Source organism: Drepanopeziza brunnea (genome assembly GCF_022702325.1).
Source record: "Drepanopeziza brunnea f. sp. 'multigermtubi' strain 214-2 chromosome Unknown ctg10, whole genome shotgun sequence".
NCBI classification, from domain to species: domain Eukaryota; kingdom Fungi; phylum Ascomycota; class Leotiomycetes; order Helotiales; family Drepanopezizaceae; genus Drepanopeziza; species Drepanopeziza brunnea.
The window spans coordinates 1,263,732-1,287,079 of record NW_027094073.1 but is presented as its reverse complement, the minus strand read 5'-3'; the positions used below and the strand labels follow the sequence as shown (position 1 = coordinate 1,287,079).

The window sequence follows — 23,348 nt, the reverse complement described above, 5'->3', positions numbered from 1 at the left end:
GATAGAAAAAAATATATCCTAGTAAGTGCATAAGCCCTGGTTGCTGCAGGAAGCAGGAGTGGTTCACGAACCACTTATAAGTTATCACCTTAATTTAAATCTCCAATATCAGGGAAGGTACCTATAGCTGCCATTAAGGATTTATGATAGTACGATAGTAGCTTAGCGACAGAATTCGTCGGTTGCGGCGAGGTGTGTTTGGCTCGCAGATGCAAGCCAAGTTGCACCAGCAAAATATTCTTGCATCTCCAAGTTGCGCGTCAAGATGCAAGAATTAAGCAATCTGTATGGCCCGTGCACGTAAATCTTGCACAGTGTGCATCTGACCTTGCCACTTGCAGTTGCACCATACAAATCGAAGTTGCAGCAAAAAAGCTCGAACTTCCAAGTTGCAAGCTCGAGTTGCAAGCTTTTTCTTTCCCCCCCTCCTTCCGCTTATTTTGACTACTTTTTTTATCCTTTTACAGCGCTTCCTTTTTGCAATGTATCGATATCTGTATTACGCTATATACACTTCTTCTTTTGCTCACTTTCGACTTTAGAAGCTGAGGGGGTCGTAGAAGCCGAAGGGGTAGGGGTATCATCAATAGCGCAAAGCGCGCGCCTTCTTCATCCGTACAATAGGTTCCTTGATAGGGTTTTAAATTTAATTTTTTTTAATTTTTTTTCGGGAGGGTGGGGGGGGCAGGCTTAGACTCAAGAAAGAGAAGAGGAGCCTTCGTGATAAAGAAACCTCGAGTTTGAAGGGACCGACAGGATAAGGTAGCGTTATTAATCTTACGTTTATTACGAAAGATAAATGAGTAGTTAAAGTAACAGATTAATTTTATTTCCTAAGTCTTGAATTGCAAATTACTATTCAATTTGCTAGTTGCGAGCCATATAAGCCTTACTTAGAACGTGCAACTTCCTATGTCAAGTTGAATTGATTCTGTTTAGGATCAACTCAACTGCCTAGTTGCACGGACGTGCAACTGCGAGCCATACACACTCGCTACAAGTCAACTCCCCAACTCTCGAAACCTGATGCGCAATATCCATGCATACATAGATATTACCCAGGCCTCCTTCAACGGCAAAATGTCACACCCCCGCCCCCATGTAGCTTTCTTCTCTCTCATAACACAATGGTGGCATCGGCGTGGCACACACATTTGGTTTCTAGAGGAGCTTTCAACGGCAAAAGGTCCCCCCTCCCCCGATTTAGCTTCTCCTCTCTCTCATAACACAATGGTAACAGCGGCATGGCACACATATTTATCTTCTCAGAGGAACCTCCACTTTTTACCATTGGCAGAATCAAAAAGTATCTTTATCTTTCGCAAAATTAAGTTAGCGCAGCCATAAAAGGAAATAATAACGCGGAGAATACCTCTTGGAGACTTCAGCAAGTAAGGGGGGCGTGGTTGGCGGGGAGGGGGGGGGGGGGGAATAAAGTGTATGATGGAGGTCTAGGAACTACTTTGACTGTGAGTTGCGAGGGTAGGAGACTTGGAGCAAACATTGTTTGCTCCTCCGAGTCGAGAGTTTGAAACTTGGCGTTGCATGGGATAGCTCCAGAGCAGACTGACACAGATGACACTCGAATATTACTACTTACTATAAGACGGAGCCGTAACCATTCAGAGTATCTCAAAACTATTGGGAAACTATCAGGAGGTGTGGAGGCCATCTTCAAATCGCAGCCTTGCTGTTGCGCCTTGCTGGTGCTCGAGATGAATCAAGACCTCACTTCACGTCAGCACCACATCACGTTGAAAATAAACAGACAGTACTTCGTGGACAAACTTATTTCTGTATGCACAAGCCCGCACTGGGTGTAGCAATCCTCAACAAGCGTCACCAGGTCCTCGTGTCAAAGACCCGCATACCCCTGAAGGTAAACGCCATCTAAACACTCATGATATCGCCATTTCAGCTCCTCCCATGCAATACCATTCGCATATTCGAGACAACCAACACGCGAGAAATCATGCCTCCCACGTTCACACGCACGAGGAGCAAGGACGCAAAAAGAAAAAAAGAGTCGGCAGAAAAATTTAGTGCAAGATATCCGGAAGTTGTGCCCGTAAACGCCCTTGATTTTGTGCTATTGCTCAGAGGAAGTTTTGATAGGTTCCCACATCCATCTTCTATCCGTCAAATTGAATGACGCAAGGAAGTATCGAGGAGCCGAGTAGAGTCCCAATCCCGTCTACACTCTCCCGATGAAAACCAGATGCACAGCCAATGAGCGGATACCGAAGGGTGAAAACACGGAAGAGAAGGCCAACGGAGGACTGGATCTACTTTCTCCGGAAAGAGCAGCCCTCCGTAAGACGGGCCTTGCCTCCGGTTGGTTGGCACAGGACGGTCGAGCAGCCAGCGCAGATGACGACTGTTTGTGCGTGGGAGAAGACGGTGGTGATGGTGAAGCATCCAGGGCACTTGACGTCCATGAAGAAGGAGCGGGGAGCAGGGACAAGGTTCTACGGGGCAGGTCAGCTTCCATCTCTGTTGAGCCTGGCCTTCGCTGTATCCAGCTTGAAGTGTCTAGATTTTTTCGTACCTTAAGCTTGTGCTTGCGGGCCTCCGCGGCTGGAGTTGGGTTGAGAAGATCGACGGCGAGAACCTATTCAGGCAGCATCACGTCAGTGTCTGTATTTCTGAATCCATCATGAAAACCCGGTGCACCCTCTCTTTCCTTATCCAGATTCCCCGTCCATCTGCAGCCCTTGGTCCTTCGCGATGGATTCACTTTCGGGGTCGCCACCCGCAGGTCGTGTGCCAAATCGCCTTCACCACCGTGTCGTCAAATTTTCGAGAGGGGAAGGGAGGTCCTTACCATCTTGACGATTTGCGATCGAGTTGTTGGTGTTTTTGAGTGACTGACGGGTCTTTCGTCGGATTGAGTTGTATGGTAGACGTAGAGCGCGAGGGTCAGTCGTTGTCGATGTCGAAGATTTGAAGAGGCGGCTGAATCGAGGCGAATTCAGAATGTGCGGCTAGTGCGAAACCAAAAAGTTAGCGAAGCATGACCACGTGACCAAGTGTCAATTTCTTGGCATCAGCAACCCTACTTGGAGGGGTGAAAGTCCGAATGTCCCCCGCCGAAGCTGGAACATGCGACCAGTACAATAACCTAACAACAACGATGGCTGCACCAAAAGAAGAGCGTATTGCTGTCCCAATAGACGATCCGAATGCAGATACAGAATGGTATTTTGTGTTCATTCTAACGCTCATATACCCTTCTAAATAACTCAGGAATGACATTCTACGCAAGCACAAGATCATCCCCGAGAAGCCTCCCTCTCCCACACCTTTTATAGAAGAAGCTATCCTCGAAGGCCGCCGACTAGCACACGAGAACCGCCTCGAAGGCAAAGATCTCGATGAGCTCGATGAACTTGAAGATCTAGAAGATGAGTCTTTCTTGGAGAAATACCGCCAGCAACGAGTCCAAGAGCTCTCTTTCATAGCCAAGGCGGCTCTCCACGGCGCCGTCTATCCCATCTCGAAACCAGACTTCATCCGAGAGGTCACCGAAGCGAGCAAAAACGGGGCGGTGCTTGTGAACTTGACAAGTGGGCTCGGCACGAATGTCGAATCGAGGGTACTTACAGAGCTATGGCGACAAGCGGCGAAAGAGTATGGCGAGATCAAGTTCTGCGAGATGAGAGGCGACCTGGCGATTGAAGGATACCCGGACAAGAACTGTCCCACAATCTTGGTTTATAACCAAGGCGATATTGTCAAGCAGATTGTGACGCTGATGACGCTGGGAGGGGTCAAGATAGGGATGGCAGAGATTGACCAGCTGCTGATCGATATCGGGGCCGTAAGGGACAATGACGTGAGGATTTTGAGGCGGAGGAGAGATAAGGAAGATTTGGAGGAGGAGAAGAGGGAGAAGGGTGGAATCCGGTCCGGCGGAAAACAAGAAACAGTGGACAGTGACGATGACTGGGATTAATTGATGATTTTGCAACGGAGTTAGGGTGTCTCGGAGAGAGCTATGAGCCTCTGGTGAGTCTTGGAAACTTCGTTTTTGAATCCATGGCCGAAAGGCACTTACAGATGCAAGGATATCTTACATGAGGAAAGCCGCTTCTCAAGCATTCAGTGCATGTTAAGAAAGCACCGCGGGTAAGAGGATGGACGCTACCTGCTCGCGAGCTGTGCCCAAAAACTTATACTGCTGCCAATGGTGGGAACCGATAACACAGGCGTTGAAGCTGCAAGCAAACCATGCCCGCGACGGCGAGATATACTCGCGTCATGAGCAGGAACCCTAGCAAAACCGAGACATTTCATCTTCGTTACTTACGCAGATTGATATCGAACGAGCCTCTATCATAGTTATCGCTCGATAAATCATAAATGCCAAGCGCTCAAACATGGCCGATACCACTGGCATTTTCTATAAATAGCCAAGTCAAAGAGCGAATATCGATTGCGTTTTCAAAAATCTCCCGGTCTCTCGGAACTCCGAAGAGCATGCTGAAGAAAGCATGAATTGGATTGACTTGGATTGGATTGGGCCCCGGAATACTTGGCGTGAGCCACGAAGGCGCCACGAAGGCCCACTCTTGGCACGAGGCTACTGTCGCGCTTTGATAGATACCCGGAACAGGTCGAGCCTCACTCCCCAATTTCCCAACTTCGCACCATTTACTTCAACACTCATTCCTCTCAATTGACTCCATCTTGCTGCCTGGGACTTCACTGCCAGAAAATCATGACAGAAGATCTTCCGCTACCCAAACTCTCATATGATGCTGCCACAGGGTCCTTTACCCAGGGTGCCCCGCGGAAACGCGTACGTCTTAGCAGCCCTCCCGTTTCCAGTGATCCGCTGTTCTCCGACGACTTTGATGAGCCATCAGTAGACAACTATACACAGGAACGGAGGAAGAGGAAGTTCCGTGGACCATGGTTTTCGCAGAAGCCGGAACCAGAAGCAGAATCACAGGAAATAACTGAAACCGAGCCCAAGAGGACGAAGAGACCGTTCGAGAGACAATTCGATAGCGGCGTGTTTATGGGAAGTGATGGGACAGATATGGACGAGGCGATGGAGGCTGGAATCGCTGAGACACCATTTTCGTTGCCCGAGAGACTGGCTGGCCAGAGCCTGGCCGCGAGGAAACAGGATGGAGAGGAAGACGCCAGGAGGCAGGTTGAGCTGTGCTTAGAAGAAGGGAACGAGCACATTGATTTATCGTACGTACAATACACTCAACTACTTTATCTGCGAAGCTGATGGACCATAGATCAATTTCTTTGAAAACACTATCTAATGCCACAATAAGACCCCTGGCAACGTTCACACGTATCGCACGCGGAGTTGTCGACGGCTCGCACAAACTCGAGCCGAAACTCAAGCTATTTCTGTCTTCAAATAATCTGACAACACTTCCCGGGGAGCTTTTCAATCTCGAGCGTCTTGTCGCCTTGACCGTACGCAATAACGAGCTTGGCGAACTGCCCCCAGGGATCGGTAAGCTCAAGAATCTACACGAGCTCAACCTCTCGCAAAATGGCCTTCGATATCTCCCATATGAAATTCTGGATCTTCTCAAATATGACTGCGACTTGAACATTCTCATTCTCCACCCGAATTGCTTCTATGAACCACAGCTTCCAAATACGAGGGCTCCAGACGTGGAGGAACATCTACAAAAAAAGATTGGTCTTGGGAACCGTGTACGGAAGCACCCGCTCCAAAGTACTGCTGTATATGTCACACAACCTCTCGGGACACACTGGAACAAAAATTGGAAGGCCGAATTCCGAGCACGTACCGATATCAGATACCTGGATATCACAGGCAAGCTCCTCAAAGGTCCCATCCTCCCTAACAGCGAAGATGAAACTTCGCAATCTGTCACACACTCAATCCCTGTCGCGGACATCGAAGACGTTCCCAGACCACCAATATCTCGCGGCAGCGAACCCTCCCGCGCTCCATCCCTCATCGAAGTCTCTCTCGCTGCCTGCTCCAAAACACCACAGCTCCCTTACCTCAAAGATTTTCTCCCGGAAGACAGTCCACCATACCTGCACAATCTCCTAGCCGATGCTGCCGCGAAGAAGGAGTCTGGTGGCAGTCAATGCACTGTTTGCAAGCGCAACTTTGTGCTGGCGCGCACGGAATGGATTGAGTGGTGGAAAATTTCGAAGCTGGAATTTAAAGAATTTTCGGCGCCGGGTGAGGCGTTGAGGGGGGTGGAGAATGATAGAGATGTCGTGGAGAGTATGGTGCCGCTGATGCGGAGGGGCTGTAGCTGGCTTTGCGTGCCGGAGAAGTTGGTGGAACGGGAGTCGCATGAGGATGCGGTGCTGGAAGATGTGATTTCGTGAGTGTTTAGACCCGAGTAACAGCAGAGCCGGGTGTTTGAAGTATATAAAGGTGGGGTGGGCGTATATATATATATATATATATATACATATGATCCGGTGCGCTATTTCTGTGCCCATATTTTGCTATCTTTCATCCTGTTAATCTTTCAGGCTCTCATTTTCTTTTCTGTTTCCGCGTATGCTAACCAGCTCTACTCGACCTAACGCCTCTCCTGTACAAAGCTGCTAGGAGGCCCCGATACTCTGCGATTCGGCTGAAAAAGGATCTGGGACGCCAGCTTACACCCGCTTCCCAAGCCAGCCCCCCGTGTGCTCTGCTCACATATATGTATACATTCCAGCAGCCCGCGTCATTCTTGCAACCGTTTTTTCGAGAGAACCCCCCCTTTTTTTCACATAGATATTCGAAATATATGAACAAACAATATTTTCCTGCTGCTCAAATAAAGACGTATTTTATCCACTTGTATCAATGAAGCCACTTAAGCCACTTTTTCCTGTAGATGGCATAGGGAGACAGCTATTGGCCTTGGCCTTACCTAAATCCTTTAACGTTCTTGTAGGGAAAGGGAAGGGAGGGAATCTGCATGTTTTTTCAGGTTGGAGTATGTAGTGTGTATTATGTTCGCTGGTGGATTTGGTATGTGTGTGTCACGGCAAGGTTACGGCAAGGTTACGGCAGAGAGCGTGAAGGTGAGGATTTTTGCTGCGAGCGAAGTCGACTTTTGCTGTAGACATAGATAGATAGGGGGGTTGATGGTTGGGGCTGTCAAAGGCGAGATATAGAGGATAGTGATTATCGGATTACTATGAAGGCGTATGCGTTGCACTGAATTGAAACAGAAAGAGTAATTATGATTTGCTGGGAAGCTAAGCTTGGTATTGTATTGGGTACTTCGTTCGCTTTTGTGTGAGATTCGACCTGCCCACTCCCGCGATTAATCGTCGGCTCGCTTAGGTGGGCCTCCTTTCATCCTTTCAGTCTCCGACGATTAAGCGATACGGAATTCGGTACAATCGCAACCCCCCCCCCCCCCCCCCCTCCATTTTGCTACGAATACTGATCCATTATTCGGAGTGATCAGACGTGCTGGAAAACGGGGTGTTTGCAACCTTGATCTCCTCCCCGGTTTTTTTTTTCAGTCTGCTCGGGAGCCATTCCCGCGATCGTGGTGGACGGGATTTGAGGCTTCAAACGCCCTCTCGTCATCAACATCCATACCAGAAGGTTCGTAATTGCTCCTGCTCCCATACCGATTAAGCGACTCCTCACGCCTCTCGTTGATATCGAATCTGGCCAGCAGACTGCCAATATCAACCGCGTTGACCTCTGCTATCCATCAAGTGCTGCTTTTCCGCCAGCACAGCCTTGAATACCTTCACAAGTATGCCCCATCCTTCGAGTAACTCCTCGGTCTTGCAGAGCACGTTCTGGGCTTCATCTATGAGCTCTCTGAACTGCAATCGCAATCTACTGCCTCCAAACCACCTCAAACTACAGCTATAGGATCAGCGTTGCCGAGAAGCGAACCGGTGGCGGTGATAGCAACCGTACCTAACGTTCTCGGGGAACGCGGCTGCATATGTCTCCCAGTTCGGTGTATCTCTGGCTAACGTGCTTCCCTACCAGGGTTCGATACCCCCATCTGCAAGACCAACTTTCTCCGCTGATCATAGTCTCAAAGAAAGCTGAACCTCCTTTACGAAGACTCGCTAATATAGAACCCACCTTTGCTGCATACCGTGAACAACGAATCCGCATTGCTATGAGTAACCTGCATGTGTGTCTTATCCAAAGGATGATCGGAGCCGAAACCTGAAGTAGTAAGGGTGATCTCGCCGAGATTTGCCTTTCCAACTTTTTTGGAAATGGATCTGCGCAAGGTAATCATAGAAGCAGAAATGTGCCAGCGCTTCGCCCCGCACCTTAACTCCTGAAGCGCGAGTTCTTCTAGAAAATGTCTCAGAGCTCACGTTAGACGCTATCTCTCGAATTGTAAGTGCGCTTGTTCATCGTTCCTCTTGTCACCATCCGTATACATAGCAAAGGGGAGAACTCAGTGTAGAGAGCGGCTCTCTATATTGCTAGGGACGCTTTAGGCTTAGCTTGCTTATCCGTGAGCCACAATAGCAGACCAGCAAGGGTTACTGGGCACGGTACGGATGTCGGTACCCTCCCATTTGTCGCATTGTTGGGAAGATCTTTCGGATCGTTCTCCGCTCCGCTGGAGTGTCCGGTGGACTAACTCTCTGAAGACCTTCCGTGCTCGATGGAAACACGCATCGGATTTCTTTTGGAAGATCTTTCGTGCCCGATGAAAACACGCATTGTATTCTTCTTAAAAGATCCTTCGTGCTCGCCTAAGATTCGTATCGATTCTGATGATAGTGATGCAGGTAGTAGGATTGATGGTGTTGGTGTTGGTATCCCTTTCGTTAACACTTGCCAATATCGGAAGTGGCCCGATCGGCGTGGAAGGTAATTGCAAGCTCGAGAATGGCGCCTTGCTAATCATAGATTATTCTGAGCTTTATGATTCGGAGGTAGAAAGTAACCAGCGCCTGGAGCAGGCCGGGAGAGATTGCCTCGTGAAAGTGGTTGACGATAGCGATGTATTTGAGGAAGTTCTCGGACCAGATGTCGAAGTTCTTGCCAAAGGCGGTGAGTTTTCCAATGGTCTCCTTGCCTTCGTTGTTGGGGAAGCGGGATTGTATAGTTTCGTTGATGGCTGGAGCTGGAGCTGGAGCTGGAGGAGGAGGGGGCCTCCCCCCCCTCTACCAAACCCTCCTTTGAATTTATCCCCTCATATGCTTTCGTCCTGATCCCCCTCAACTTATTCTTTAATTTCGGCTCTAGCAGATCCAAAATTTACACCCCATCGCTATTCCTCCGCTTATCCTCCGGATCTAAATTCGACCCACGATAACGCGAGCTAAAATCGAGTTTTTAAAGGGAGAGGTAGAAGGTAGAAGGGTTGGTGCCGAAGGTCTTGAAATTGCGAGTTCAGGAACGCGTCTAGCGAAAGACGGTGCGGGAGGTTAGGCTAGTGATAGGGTGGCCGAAGATGGTGTTCTATGAGAGAGAGGGGGGTTAAAAAAGGTGGTGGGTTGGTTGGGTTTGGAGGGGGAGGAGGAGAAGGAGGAAGAGGAGGAGGAGAAAGTAAGAAGATACGTACCGGGACACTGTGGCTTTTCTTTAGCTGCTTAGACATCTTGATGTTTGCGTAAATTTGACGCTTAAGAAGTCTGTTGAAAGATGTTTGGGTTGAAATACCGAAAGTATATCGGAGCAATGGTGATTCGATATGAAGAAGTGAGTCAGTAAGACCGGTTTTGGAAAGATGTAAAAGATGAGAGTCCGAAAGGGTTCGATTAAAAGATCTTCGAAAACAATATCTTTTTTAAGAAGCTTAAAGCGTGAAGGAACGGACAACTGTAGCGATAGTTTGAAAACCAAACGCTATATTGTTGAAACGGACAGTGTGCAAGTGCCCGGGACGTCTATTCCGGTCCTGCTGGCTGTGAGGTCCGTAGAAATGGAACGACAAATCAGCACCCTGTCGCTATTATGACGCTTGTCTTTAGGATCGAGGTTCAGGCTGCGGTAAAGAGGACTGCTATCGAGCTGTTTAAGCGAGATGTGGAAGGTAGGTGGTAGGGTCCGATGCCGAAGGTTTTGAAGGTTCCAGTTTGGGAGCGGGTCCAGTGGAAAGACGGTGCTGGAAGTTAGGCTGAGGAAGGGGTGACCGAAGATGATAAACCCATCCATTATAAAAGCCCCGGCAAATGGACTCAATGCACTCTTTAAAACACTTGCCCACAGTATATGCGTTCTCTGGTTTGCCTTGGTACTGTAGCGTTCCTGATCTATGTATCGTGATCGATGGACCGGTACCATTGCCAGTCATTATACCACGCGAACGAAACGAATAGCTTTGTGCTTTGGCTTGTGGACTTGATATACCAACGTGAGGTGGGCACGATTCCTCAAGAATTGCACATGAATTGTGAGTGAGCTTACACTCTCGTATACCCTTCGAGTCTGCGACCACGAATATAGGTTGAGTTTCAGATAATACCATGTTTGCCCACGACGCATTTGATTCTATTAGCAGCCCGGCGTCTACCAGTGAATCAACGAGTGGCATAGAGAACCTTCCATGGAGCTGAACGTTGACCTTGGGTGTTGAGATGGTTGGTGATCCCTTGTCTCCTGGAGGAAAATGCTCAGATGAATGCACTCTAATAGCGCGCTCTGTTATTTGGCGAAGGTGTGCTATGGCATTTGATACGTGTGGTTGCAATAGCGTGGCTGAAACTATCGTACTGTTGTCAGTGCTTGTCCACATACCGATCCAGTGTATACCCCTACATGATGGATCAACATTGACTGTACTGCTCTGTGTTATTCCCTGTAGAAATGACTCAATGGTACGCTGTTGTGTCCGGGATAACGTACCAGTTGGGTATTGCTTGTTTCGGCTCTGGAACATATTAGTCTGAATCGGTTGATATACGGTTAAGGACTTACTTGATGCACGCTGCCTTGGTGAGGTCCACTACTCTCTGAGCCTAGACCACCGCGGTGAGATACTCTTCGGCCACAGCTTGAAATGGCAGAGGCATCGACTTGAGACGTTTGCTTGGAGTAGTCAAGACGAGCAAAGGGTTTTCGTGCAGCTGCTGCCGCCGCACGCTTGGCCGCTGTAATCGGGTTGGCAGCCATGCTAGATAAGACTTCGTGAAGAAGGTGAAGTGAATCATCTGCAGTAATAGGCTTACGGCTGGAGACTAAATACTATCAGTATATGACGACAGAACGTAACGGCATAGTAAAGGCGTACTTCTTCTGCCATCTCGGTGCCAGTCATCTTCCTATTCAAACTGTGTGCAGATGAAATGTATTTAGGCTCTGTGGCCTGTGATAAGTATCACAGTCGGGTTGTCCAACTCAATTTGACTGCGTACTAATCGAACATAGCCAACCGATATCCATGTGACTGGCTTTATCGTCCTCAAGAAATCACGAATCGATTCGCGGTGCCCCATTTCCAATGCTTGCTTTATGACATGGTCCTCCAAGACAAAATGAAGGATAAGTCTAATTCCTTGCTTCAAGAGAAAAACAGCAGATGGACTCGCAGATCTGTTTTGGCCCATTGGGTACGATGTTTTGGCAATTCTGACTCTATTGGGTTCGACCGAGGACCTATGTTCATCTCGAACTTTTGGACGGAGCTGAAATAAGACCCAAATGGCGGCGTACTCGGCATTGCTTGTTGAGTTTTTCAGCAATCCGGGGATCCTGGTCAGAGCACTTGGGCTTTAAAATGATAACATTGACTTCCTCGGGTAGTACAGGGAGCTTCAAGCGTCCGTACACCGAGGTCCCATCGGTCGTGAAAGGGTAAGGGCGCAATAGCTTTTCTAAGATCTTTTTGGCTTCTGGATGGGCGCTATCAAAGACCTCGAGAGTAGGATCTCTAATGATCAATCTAATCTTTACGTCCTTATGGGTATGTTGCTTCCCAATTTGATTGATGAAAGTAATAAGGTGGTCCAAGAGGCAAAGGACTTGGGCAGTCTCGTTCTAAATAAAAAATCAATTAGTAAAAAAACCAATTAGTAATCATAATATATGAATGTTATTACTTACTTTATTAGCACCGTAGTGCTTGATACCAAATTCATCAACAAAACCTTTACGACCTTTGTACTCGTATTGTATACCGGTTGGTCGTGGGAACAAGGCTGTATCTTCATTATCGAAGCAAGTGAACATCGAGGTGACAATGGCACCATTGAAATAGACCACTACGAAGTCATTATAGCGACCAAAGGATTCGCCCATCACGTGGTTGCCATCGCTACTAAAAGGGTTGACGTTAACCATGACGTTGTTAGAAGCGTACTCGGAAGATGAGGTAGACATTTCTAAATAAAGAAAAATAATTAGCAAGTGCTAAACCGAGGAAACAAGGGGCAAGGAATCAAAGAAGTGGAGTTATTAGTCGTGACAGATGAGCTCACCGCGGACTACTCTGAGTCTCATCTCAAACTACCTCTCGTTACAGCGAGTGCACAGCTCCATCTGGACGGCTTCCATGGTGGAGTGGAAGTCTTGAATCATCTTCCACTCCTTGATATTGACCGCGGGCTTGTATTCAACCGGGGCGGCGTACGGTTCCGATATATCCAACAGAGGTATAGAGTTTTGGAAACAGAAGTTGAGGCAGCGTTCTCCCTCTACCTAGGCAGCTTCTTCGGCGGCCTTTCGAGCCTCCTTCTGCTGCATGCAAATCTCTCGTTCGGCGTTCGCTCTGATCCTGCGACTCTCGCAAGTCTCGCGGTCTTGCCCGGGGTCATCTAAGCGGGTGCCAGTAACTTCTAGGACAACTTCTACCACCCAGTTAGCTTCTTCTCTAAGAGAATGATCGACGCGGAACTGAATTACCTAATTCGTAGATCTTTCTCTATGTTCTGTATGTGTGCAAAGATCCGCATTTGTATATCCGTTTGCGATGAGATATCCTCTGCTTTTGACCTTGTTTCCGCCAAGGTCGATAATGTCCTCCTCCTTGTATTCGATAGAAGCTCTGAAGAATATTCTGGAGAGGTTGATTGCCTTGAACCTCTCTAAGAAGATTTGGATCAAATAGGCAGATTAGGCTTCAGCCTCGGAAGCAGTTGGGTCGAGAGCCTCGGCTATCTCGTTCGAAATTGAAGCAAGGTCGTTGAAGGTGTGTAAGTAGAAGCTGGCAGCAGCTTCGGCTCTATGATTCTGTTTTCGTTGTTTTCGTTGCCTTTGATTGCGTCTCAGTCTTGCGCTTCGAGAGGGAGAGTGTTCTTCATGAGAGAGCTTGATTGTAGGATCTCCGTTTGCAATCCCGTTTGCAGTTCCGTTCGTAAGAATGCGTGCGTTTGATGTTCGGTGAAGGTTTAGTTTCTTTAAAACTGTGATCTGCGAAGATGTCTGATCAAGGTACCAATAGATACTTGAAGGAAAAGTAGAGGCCGGTTGTTTATATGTAAAAGTCGAGTTGCAGCGGCAAGTGGAATTTCGTATAAAAGCAAATGAAGTGTTTGATACAAAGCTTCTCAGCGAATTGAAACTGGCCTTTCTTTATATTACGGCTGTCAAAGATAGTATTGTAGTAGTATCAAGGAGTACGCTCTATACTGAAAGAGAAAGACGAAAGAGAGAGAGAGAAACTCATCTACAAGAAAGAGATATGTCTTATAGGCAGGTACGTGCCAAGACGGGAACTAAGTCAATTATTTGGTTACACATAGTCTACGTGTAACCTCGTGATAGATCCCAGCCTAACAGCAATCATCACCGGTAATTAATCCCTCAGCGAATTTTTCGGAAGTTGATCTAGAGCGGCATCTTGCTTACCCCTAAAGACCATGACTCTCGTGCATATCCCGTCACCAAAAAGCCTTACAAACACAATAGAAGCAGTAAAACCACGCAATATTGTCAAAGCTACAAGCCCCCTAAAAAATTCTCTAACAAGGTCGTAGAAGTTTAGTCCTACCTAGCAGAAGCAATCCACGAAGCAAACAATTTTTTTTGCCGCAAGAAGTTTCAAAGAGTCCCGATCGTCATATCTGCTGTCGCCCTCCCTTCTCTTCAAAGCAGAAGATGGATGACAATGAAAAGGTACTACCTAGAGAAATACTGTGGGAATGAGGGGATCGGAGTTAAGGACTCGATCGGGGATAAGGGTGGGCCCGTGCACCCTTGGCGTGCACCCTTGGCGTGCACCCTTGGCATAGCCAACTACATGTAACTGCACCTCGCAGCTAGAATAGCTTCCTCCCTCAGACTTAATAACACCACGAATGCAACCACTTGCTATTCGTATCAAGTCTCACGTGTGCACCCTATTGTGTAACCAACAAATACAAATCAGTTTGCTAAACGAAACAAAAGGATAATATTATCATGGTGTTCATGTAGATACCCCCTCTCCCCCCCCCCCCCCCCCCCTATAAAAAAGACAAAAAACGAGAAGAAGACAAAGAAGAAAAGAAGAAGCAAGAAAACACAGCATAGCTCTTTTCAGCAATCAAGTTTCCTTTCAACTAGTAACCAGGCACAGCAAGCAGATAATAAATTAATTCTCCGACTATCAAAAACTGTGAATAGAAATATCAAGAAGCAGGAAGGACTCATAGCAGCAGTGCAGTGCAGTGCAGTGTAGTGCAATGCATCAAGCTACCATCGACATGGCATCGACCACCGACGTATGTATAATAAGGGCTATGGGTAGGTAATAGTGGATAGATAGCATGAGAAGGCAGAGAGGCGTGTTTTTGTATGGCAAAGACAGCTGAATATGTAAGGGGAAGAAAAGCAACATCAAAAACGGGGTGCATACAGGATATTCGATTGTAAGAGGAGAGAGGGCAGGAGGTTATACTTCTGCGTAGCAAATCGTAATTCGCTGCGAGAAAAGGGATCGCAAAATCTATGATGCATGCTGCTGATGCTGCATTTATGCATCAAACTAAGAACGTCTCGCAATCCGAACGCCGTGTGTATCAGGGGCACCAAAGAAGACCAGACCAAACCAAATCAGCGCTCCCGTTTCCCGTCCCATCTCCTCAAGCCTTCACAGCGATTTTTTTAACAAACCCACTACTCTTCTCCAACCACGTTCCGAAATCCTGAATCTCGGGATACTCCTTCTTCGCCTCCCCAATATCAACCGCAAACCCATCCTTCTCAAACCACTTGAACATAGTCCCAACATCTCCCAAAGCCATCTTAACCAACGTGCCCACCACACAGAAGGTAGTCGGCATCTCATAACCCATGCGCTCTTTGAATACCTTCTTCGCCTCCTCGAAATTTAGCTCGTCGCCGGCAATGCCAATCTTCTTGCCTCGGTATTGCTCCGGGTTGAGAAGGGCCTTGGCAGCGAAGATACCGATGTCAGAGGCTGCTACAAGTTGGATGGGTTTCTTGCCAACTTGCTGCCACATGGCTGCAAAGCCTTTGCCTGAGAAGTCGGGCGTCAGGTTGTCCATGAATGTAACCGGACGGAGGATCGTCCATTTCAGAGCTGTGCCCTCTGTCATTCCGCGCAAGTAGAGCTCGATACGATGCTTCGTGGCAATATGCGCAACCGGCGTGGGGTTGGTGTCAGACTTGACAGCACCGCCACGGTCCCCGGACGTGAATACGAAGTGTGTCACACCGTGCTTGAGGGAAGCGTTGATCAGGCCTTCGGCTTGGGCTTCTTCTGCGCCAGCTGGACCGTGGACGGTAACGCAGAAGACAGAGGTGATGGGGTGAGGTGCGGAGGTAAAGATTGCTTCCGGGGCAGTAGGATCGCCGGTGAGAGGGATGATGCGGGAGCTGAGTGCTGCCAGGGACTTTGCTTTAGGGGACGAGGCATTGCGGGTGAGGGCGAGGATGTGGGCGTCTGCTGGGAAGAGTGGGGAGGCGATCAGGGCCTTGATTACAGAGGAGCCTTGAGTGCCCGTCGCGCCAACGACGAGGAAGGTTGGAGAGCCCATGGCGAGGGGTGAGAGATGTTTGAAGATATCAAGAGAGAGTTGACTATTTGGGGGCGTGACTTGGCCCGAAAATTGGGTTTGGGGATGAAATTTCTGGAAGATCGAGTTTATCTGGATATCGAAATCAAGAACGAGATTTCGGCCGAGGGGGGGCCTATGGTATTTGAAGAAGCTCGTTTTTGGTTGTCTGTTTGCTCTTGCTGTGCCGTACAATACGGGAGGCTGAGACGAGGCTTGAAGATGCAGGAAGGAGCGAGGTTGGTAGGCGCAAGCCGATCAACAGGCACTTGCTGTTGGTTGGAGAGGAGAGGATGAGATGAATAGATACAAACAGATGTGAATGTGCAAGCTGGGACTTGTGGTTGGGGAAATGAACATATACTCGGAGATACTTGTCACTTACCAGCCAGTGAAGCCATACTTGTGGTTATTCACTGCCGGATTTGATGTAATGCAATACCCACGTACGGCCGTAACACAAGAGACGACGCGGCGTGAGCGTCCTGTTCCCATCGGCCGGCCGTCGCATTCGTTTGCTGATGTTGTGTTGTTGGAGTCAAGGAGGAAAAGGGGCTGAAGGAGCCGCGTGACCGTGAAACTTTGCCGCGGAGGAATAGCAGATCGGCACGGGGGAATGAAGGGCCGAGTCACGTTACGTTCCCCGGAGAAAAATATGTTTCTTTATGTCAAGTCGCCCAAGGCTTCATCTCCTTAGAGCTCTCCTCGTACATTGGCGTCAAGATATGGAAGAGTCAAAGCAACATGGCTTTGAGCTCGGGAATTTGAGGTCCATGGGGTCACGTTGCTTTTCCTCATTTTTTTATAGTCACTGGCGAGAGGCGGGAGAGACTTACAGGGAGACTACGGAGAAGTGCAGGATCTGTAGTATACTGTTAATCACAAGTGCAAGGAAGATTACTGCGTTTATTTACAGATATTTTGGGAAAGATATTTTGTCAATGGTGTTTGCTTGATTCAGAATCGGGATTTTTTACCTTAGCGAGGCTACAGTGCAGTGGATAAGAGATGGATTTTCAAAGAAAGGGGCACTTAACTTGAGGCGGCTCGTCGCAGAACTGACTGCACGAGCATGATACCTACCCACCACGCCAGCCTCGCTCCTTGTCTACGGCTTCCCTGACATCAACCTCGCACGCATCATTCCATTTCGAACACGTTCTCAGGGGGGTCAGGGACGTGGAATCGAGATGGCAGCGGGTCTTCCACAGGGTCAAGAACATTCAATTCCTCACCCCACCGATCCGGACGGATCCCACGCTTGTATTGCGCCGGCCAGCGGTCCGCCACGCCCATGAAATCCGTGTACCCAGCCACTTGGAAGAAGCGCCGCTCCGTCCCGAACCACCGGTAAGCCGGCTCGCCAAAGTCCGAGTGGAGGAGGAACCGGTACAGGCGCCGACACCCAGGACAGGTCCCCTCCTGCTCGTTCCCGGTCCGAAACCACGTCTCGAGGCACTGGAGATGGTACGTGTGTCCGCACGGTAGCTTCCGGGACATGCCGTCCTGATTCAGGTCGCAAATCCCGCAGTTCTCGTCGAACGGGCCCGCGGCCTCGGCGTACAGCGGCGTGATGTCGTCGTCCCACCGGTTGGAGAATCGTCCCCAGTAGGGCGTCTCGTCGGGTTCATTACTGCTGTTGAGGCGCGTCAGCATCAGCTCCCAGTTCATCGCGCGGTTGTCTCGGAGGGCCTGCAGCGCGCGAGCTTCCTCTGCGGCCTGGGCTCGCGTCGTGTGTGCTCTCTCCCACGCCTCGACCTCGGCTCGTGCGTGCACGGCGATTTTGCCCGCTTCTTCCGGGGGGCGGGGGTTCTGGCTGCCGTTGATGATGCGTAGGTTTGAGCCGCCGTCGTGGACGATGTGCGCGTCTTCGTAAACAATTCCTGCCTCTGTGAGTGCTTCCTTGCAAAGTGGGCAGTAGCCCACGATGAAGTATGGCCGCTTCTTGTTGGGCATCGGGTTCCAGCACGGGAAGCCTTGACGGGCTTCTAAATCTGCTCTGCAGGGAAGAGCGTGTCTGGTTCCTTGGACGATGTGGCCGCAGAGACGCCAGAAGGTGCTTACTTCTGTGCAAGACATCTTGAAGTATGTGTTGGGGTGAGGTGAGCGAGGTGAGGTATCGACCTGTACTTGATTTAAAAGATCACTGAGATCTTGAGTGTAAAAGCCGAGAAAGTTTTTGGGATCATATAACTGCTTCTCTGGCCGGAATTTGAGTGCATATATAGGTGAATGCCATAGCGACTGTTCTACCCTACACAAATAACATTGTCAACACATGATTATGCAGATACTTTGTTTAAAAAACAATTAGCTGTTTCAATGCTTGCTTTGTACTAGAAATACAAGAGATTAGAACAAGGACATTCTGGTTTTTGAGTTCAATTCAATTTTAGACAAAGACTGAGAAGAAGTGCTGCCGCGGAAAATTCTCTTTGTTGACAGATGTAAGTGAAGCGAGCCTGTGGTAGGAACGCCTGATCAAATCCATTAGAACACAATTGACACAATATCATTGTCTTTATGATTGAGAACAAAGTAACATCTTCCTTGAAAGCTCAAGATGGGCTAGATCAGGGGTGTTTTCCGCCACGCCACGTGAAAATACTTGGGAGGGGAGGGGGGACCGTAGATTTCTTTCCCGTTGCTGTTTAGTGTGTGCCTCGCAAGTCTGGCTACCAAGCTGCGATTACTGGTGCGTGCTGAAAATTTTAGATACTCCAATGAGAATGGGTCGGAGTCCCACCGCGAGACGAGCAAGGTGTTAAGCTTCTCCTTGGCTGAGAATCTGAGCTAGTTGATCGTAGAGGTGGGAAGTGCTGCTGCTACGGCTGTCATTTGCAATTAATTTGTCGTATCTATGCTTGTGGTCTATAAATATTTTGATTGGACGTTCTTACGACTTGTAAATGCAACCGAAATTACAACCTATAATGAAGGAATGACCATCCGGCATCAATGGCGGCGTTAGCACCAGTCACACTCTTGCTCTTGCGCAAAACACAAGATGTGTTCTGCAACATCTTCCTCCGACAGTTGCGAAGCGATCCAGCTTTTTCCGAGGGAACTTCCAGCCTCATTCCTGCATCTGTCAGTCCCAGGCAACTTCTAACACAGGGGTTATTCGGCCAACATAGTGCGAGCAGGATTCCTGGGGAAACGGAGTTTATTCTGATGCGTGGTCCAGAGATTGTAGTCATCGTCTTGGCCAGGTGAAGCTGCGCAGCTTTGGTTACGGAGTATGCCTGGATTGGAGTCAGCGACTTGTCCGTGAGGGTGGTGTTCATTGCCATCATGGCAGCGCGAAAGAGCAAGGCGCAATTTACGATAGAACTACCGCTGAGAATTACACCAGCAAGACTAAGCGTTGTGATGAAACAACGTTCACTTTATTCTATGTGCTTTTTTGCATCATGAAACAACTACAAGTTTGACTTGATACTTATGTTCCAGCACCGATCCCAGACATCCTCGTCCGGGTTGTCTTCAAGATCATTGAGGTTCATGACCGCTGTCCAGCCACCGTTTAAGAACACAACATCCAGCCTTCCCATCCCGTTCACGACTTCGGAAACCAGACGAGCGAATTCCGCCTTCTGGCCCAAGTCAGCTTTGACACCAAGGAAATCTGGCGTCGCGTCACTTGTGGCCTGGGTGGCGACATCTTCTTCACCTCGGCCAGTACCTCTACGGCCCGCCACTCTTTGCCGGAATAGATGGTCTCTACCCTGAAGTTGCGAATTGCTTCGCTGTTGCTGCTCCCAATCTAGCTGATCCGGAAGTCACGAGAACAACGGGTGGGGGTCGACACTGTGGTCAATGTAAGTCAGTTCCGTCGATCGTCGTGGCTTCCTTTTTCATGTACTGCATGCCATAGATGTGCATTGTATAGTCGGGAGTGATTTTAGCCGACTCCTTCAAGCCATGTCATGTTCCCGAGTGTGATACCTGTAGTTGAGAAGCTCGCGTAAGCTACGGAGCTAGGGGATTTGAAATTGAAAGGCCCGGCTGGAAAGAGATTTTGCAGGAACATGTTCGCGAGGTGCGGAATTTGATGAAGGCCATGAGGAAAGCCTGGGCGAGGGATGCTCGAGGATTGTCCCGTATATCTTGATCTGGGGCCGTGAAGCTGGTCCAAAGGGCCGAGGCAACCGGCATGCTCCAGTGGACGTTCGCATTGTTCGCCCGATGCCAGTCGGTGAAGATTTTGATTGAGTTGTCGCACTCGTCCCTTGTATGCCGCATAATTTATCACCGAGATACTTCTTCATAGCTCGGACGAAGTGGAAGTCGTAGTGTACTTACTATCAAGTTCCAACAGTCAACAGTCTTCTTGCCACCCACAAACCCTTTTCCAGATTGGAGAATTCAAAACTGGTTATTCTGGCTCGGTAAAAGCAGACGTTCTCCTATATCAGCTCGGAAATATCTCCTGGGGTGGTGCCCAGCGGCAGGACAACTTACAAGGTTTCAACATCTTCTATAGCAACGCCGCCACCACCTTGCCCTTGATCTAAAGCTCATAAGGATTTATTAGGTTGCTCTATAAGTAAAGACAGAGGATTCATGTGGAAGGCATGGAATTCTTGCACCTCTCAGAATCGCGAGTTTTCCCTTTCACCAAGACTAGATCCACCCGAACTTTTTCTCCCGTCTCGAAGACGAAAGTAGGAACCTCTGTGACTCTACTTAAGGGATATATGCTCCGCCAGTTTGCCTTTCTGCGGCCCTGTTTCCTGTTAGCCACCAGCTTCAGCCTTTCGTGCAGCCTCAAGCGATGTTTTTGAATGAAAGAAAGAAAAAGAGTAGACTCATACGTACTATGAAGAGTTCAAGAGGCGTTGAATTTTTCCCAGTAGAAGAGGAAATCTATTTATTTATGTCACGCCATTTCTAAAGCCTCTCCCGTTCATCATCGTAGCAATCAGCAGCGAAATGAAAAATTTCAGCCTAGCCCAGCCAGCCCTTTTTAGAACCTCTAGCGAAGCAGCGGTAGGCCGGTCGGAATCTGAAATAAGCTAGAAATCAAAGATGTACCAAAATCGACTTATTCAGATTTTTATCAAATTCGCTTCAAGATGAGCAATGATAGACACCACTTCTTTCCTACTGCTCAACCTTAGGTCAGGTACCCCCAGCCATCTTTTTAATTGAGCTAGGTAAGCTAGGTAGGCTATGTAGGGTAAGACTCTCCTTTTCTAGCGTACCACTTACTGCCCAACCTTAGGTATCTTATCTCCCAGCCACCCTTTTTATCTAATATAAGCTAAGCCAGACTACTACACCCAACTCCTAACGCAAAGCTTAGTCCAAACATGCTCATCAGTGAAATCTCCAAGCTAGGCTAGCTATCTAGTAACGCTCCCTCCCTCCCGGCCCGTTTATGGCTAGTGTATCACACAATCGTTACGACAATGATTAAGCCGTCAGCGATGCAGCTAGCTGTCCTCGTAGCTTACTCTCCGATTTTCACACAGAAACCTAGTACATGGTTTTCGAGCACATTACATACACATTATGTACTATATACCATACATCATACACTATATATTACAGAATGACTATCCAATGCCATCCTAGCCATTCCTTACCCGCTCCCCTTAAGGCTTTAGCCGTTTATATCCCAGCCCCTCGGATTACGACACTCTTAATTAGCTTATAACAAGAGCACCTGCTGACAATCACATCACCACGCTTACACACTTGGTAAATGAACCAGTTCCTAGCTGCTCCTGAGTCCCCCCGTCGTTATCCAGGACCTAAGAGAAGAGCACTCATTTCGACGTACTTATGCGGCCATTATTTTGATTTACTTATCCATCTGATCGTACTTATCCACCTGATCTACTTAGCTTACAGCATAGCTAGCGGCCGAGGATGGGACGGACCGTACCATAACCTGATCCGACTAACGACAAAGGAAAAACAAAGCATCTGACATTCGCCTAGATAATATATCAATTAATTACGGATACCTCAATCGTAAATCTAAGCCGCAAGTTATCGCTAATCTGAGAGACAAGCTGGCAACAATAGCAAATCAATACGATAGATAGCGTTAGCAAACAGCAATCAAATTCGGGTCATCAAAAGAGGATGAAGAATGATGTATCGATTGTCTTACGCGAGGGAAGCTTGCCAAAAAAAATTAAATTCATCACGCTGATCACGCTATCTGGTGAAGCTAAAGATCAACTCAAGCGAACAATGCATTATGTAGACAAAGATACACGTGCATAGCGGTTCGGCCCCTCGTTCGGCCCGTAGCGCGGAGAATTTTTAGCGCGTAGGGCTGGCTAGCGAGGCCTGCCACCGACTAACGAAAGGAGAGGAGCCAAAGATCATCAACCACTAAGGAAAAATCATAGCACTATCTGCTAGTCGACGAAAAAAATACACAATGATGGCTACATCGCGCAATCAGACCTAAGGAGCTGGATCAGACCTAGGGAGCTGGAATTCCTATATAAGGGTGACCTTCTCCCAGCTTTCTTTCTTCACCATCGAGATTTACACTTCTGCACTTCGGTACTCCAGTCTATCTTCTCTGTTTCTTGTGAAGCTCTTGCTCTTGCTCTTGCAATTTCAACTCTTCCAAAACTCTTAGCTTTCACCGCGCTTTTAGCAACCACCCACCACCGCAACTCCCCAACTTCTTCTTCTTTCTTTTCCCCGGAACTTCCCATCATCGAAATGGGTTTCACCAAGTTCCTCCAATTCCTTTGCTGCCCGTTCGCCCCCTCCCCGGTCTTCGAGGAGGAGGACAAGGAGTCCCGCCCGTCCTCGCCCAACGACTGGGCCCCGATCCCCGAGTACCCGCCATTCCTCCGCAGCAAGGAGGCCGAAACCCGCGCCGCGGAAGCCTGGCACCGGAAGCTCGCCAGCGTCGACTGCCTTCGGGACCCACTTCTGCAGGAAGCGACGCTCAGAACTCATTACAAAGAGTTCTTTGCGAAGCCGACTCGTCGCCGCAGAGTGGAGTCGAACTTCTGGGCCTATGCCCAGCGACAAGCCAAGATCGACGGCTACAACTAGGTGAGTCCGTGTTCGTTGGATGTGTGCTGTGTCCGCGGCGAACGACATGTCTCTTGCAGGCCACTGTCCTAGCTTCAACGGGTGCTTAATACGCCACAGCTTTGGGTTCATGGCGTTCTGGTTTGGATGTGTGCTGTGTACGCGGCGAACGATATGCCTTTGGGCCTCTGGCTTAGCTTCAACGGACACTTAATATGCCACAGCGTTTGGTTTTGGGTTTTCTTTTGGAGTTTTGGCGTTTGGCGTTTCGGGGTTGGATGTGTGCTTGAGTTCACGCGGCGAACGACATGTCTCTTGCAGGCCCCTGTCCTAGTCTCAACGGGTACTTGATATGCCACAGCGATGGATTGGATGCGTGCTGGACTTGAGTGCACGCGGCGAACGACATGTCTCTTGCGGGCCCCTGTCTTAGCTTCAAC

The 23,348-nt window shown here is 48.7% G+C and overlaps 9 protein-coding genes across 9 annotated transcripts; 4 read left to right on the top strand and 5 right to left on the bottom strand.

The window, feature by feature from the left end:
* Positions 1-2,285: 2,285 nt before the first annotated feature.
* L3040_006042 (uncharacterized protein) lies at positions 2,286-2,827 on the bottom strand (the record flags this gene model as incomplete). Its single annotated transcript, XM_066156239.1, has 3 exons — positions 2,286-2,468; positions 2,549-2,611; positions 2,825-2,827. The coding sequence occupies 3 exons, from the start codon at positions 2,825-2,827 to the stop codon at positions 2,286-2,288; spliced, it is 249 nt and encodes an 82-aa protein (XP_066011272.1).
* Positions 2,828-3,133: 306 nt separating this feature from the next.
* L3040_006041 (uncharacterized protein) lies at positions 3,134-4,115 on the top strand (the record flags this gene model as incomplete). The annotated part of the gene is made up of 4 exons (XM_007292753.2): positions 3,134-3,198; positions 3,247-3,820; positions 3,980-4,008; positions 4,067-4,115. The coding sequence occupies 4 exons, from the start codon at positions 3,134-3,136 to the stop codon at positions 4,113-4,115; spliced, it is 717 nt and encodes a 238-aa protein (XP_007292815.2).
* A 605-nt stretch (positions 4,116-4,720) lies between these two features.
* Positions 4,721-6,345, top strand: L3040_006040 (uncharacterized protein; the record flags this gene model as incomplete). Its single annotated transcript, XM_007292752.2, has 2 exons — positions 4,721-5,205; positions 5,256-6,345. 2 exons carry the CDS (start codon positions 4,721-4,723, stop codon positions 6,343-6,345), a joined length of 1,575 nt encoding a protein of 524 aa, XP_007292814.2.
* A 3,907-nt stretch (positions 6,346-10,252) lies between these two features.
* On the bottom strand, positions 10,253-12,238 carry L3040_006039 (uncharacterized protein; the record flags this gene model as incomplete). The annotated part of the gene is made up of 7 exons (XM_066156226.1): positions 10,253-10,299; positions 10,367-10,663; positions 10,718-10,829; positions 10,877-11,136; positions 11,190-11,220; positions 11,612-11,935; positions 12,002-12,238. The coding sequence occupies 7 exons, from the start codon at positions 12,236-12,238 to the stop codon at positions 10,253-10,255; spliced, it is 1,308 nt and encodes a 435-aa protein (XP_066011271.1).
* Positions 12,239-14,958: 2,720 nt separating this feature from the next.
* L3040_006038 (uncharacterized protein) lies at positions 14,959-15,876 on the bottom strand (the record flags this gene model as incomplete). Its single annotated transcript, XM_066156222.1, has 1 exon — positions 14,959-15,876. One exon carries the CDS (start codon positions 15,874-15,876, stop codon positions 14,959-14,961), a length of 918 nt encoding a protein of 305 aa, XP_066011270.1.
* A 1,158-nt stretch (positions 15,877-17,034) lies between these two features.
* On the bottom strand, positions 17,035-17,973 carry L3040_006037 (uncharacterized protein; the record flags this gene model as incomplete). Its single annotated transcript, XM_007292750.2, has 1 exon — positions 17,035-17,973. The coding sequence occupies one exon, from the start codon at positions 17,971-17,973 to the stop codon at positions 17,035-17,037; it is 939 nt and encodes a 312-aa protein (XP_007292812.2).
* An 879-nt stretch (positions 17,974-18,852) lies between these two features.
* Positions 18,853-19,110, top strand: L3040_006036 (uncharacterized protein; the record flags this gene model as incomplete). Its single annotated transcript, XM_066156210.1, has 2 exons — positions 18,853-19,030; positions 19,082-19,110. 2 exons carry the CDS (start codon positions 18,853-18,855, stop codon positions 19,108-19,110), a joined length of 207 nt encoding a protein of 68 aa, XP_066011269.1.
* A 206-nt stretch (positions 19,111-19,316) lies between these two features.
* L3040_006035 (uncharacterized protein) lies at positions 19,317-20,139 on the bottom strand (the record flags this gene model as incomplete). The annotated part of the gene is made up of 2 exons (XM_066156208.1): positions 19,317-19,660; positions 19,926-20,139. The coding sequence occupies 2 exons, from the start codon at positions 20,137-20,139 to the stop codon at positions 19,317-19,319; spliced, it is 558 nt and encodes a 185-aa protein (XP_066011268.1).
* A 2,448-nt stretch (positions 20,140-22,587) lies between these two features.
* L3040_006034 (uncharacterized protein) lies at positions 22,588-22,929 on the top strand (the record flags this gene model as incomplete). Its single annotated transcript, XM_007292748.1, has 1 exon — positions 22,588-22,929. One exon carries the CDS (start codon positions 22,588-22,590, stop codon positions 22,927-22,929), a length of 342 nt encoding a protein of 113 aa, XP_007292810.1.
* Positions 22,930-23,348: the final 419 nt, after the last annotated feature.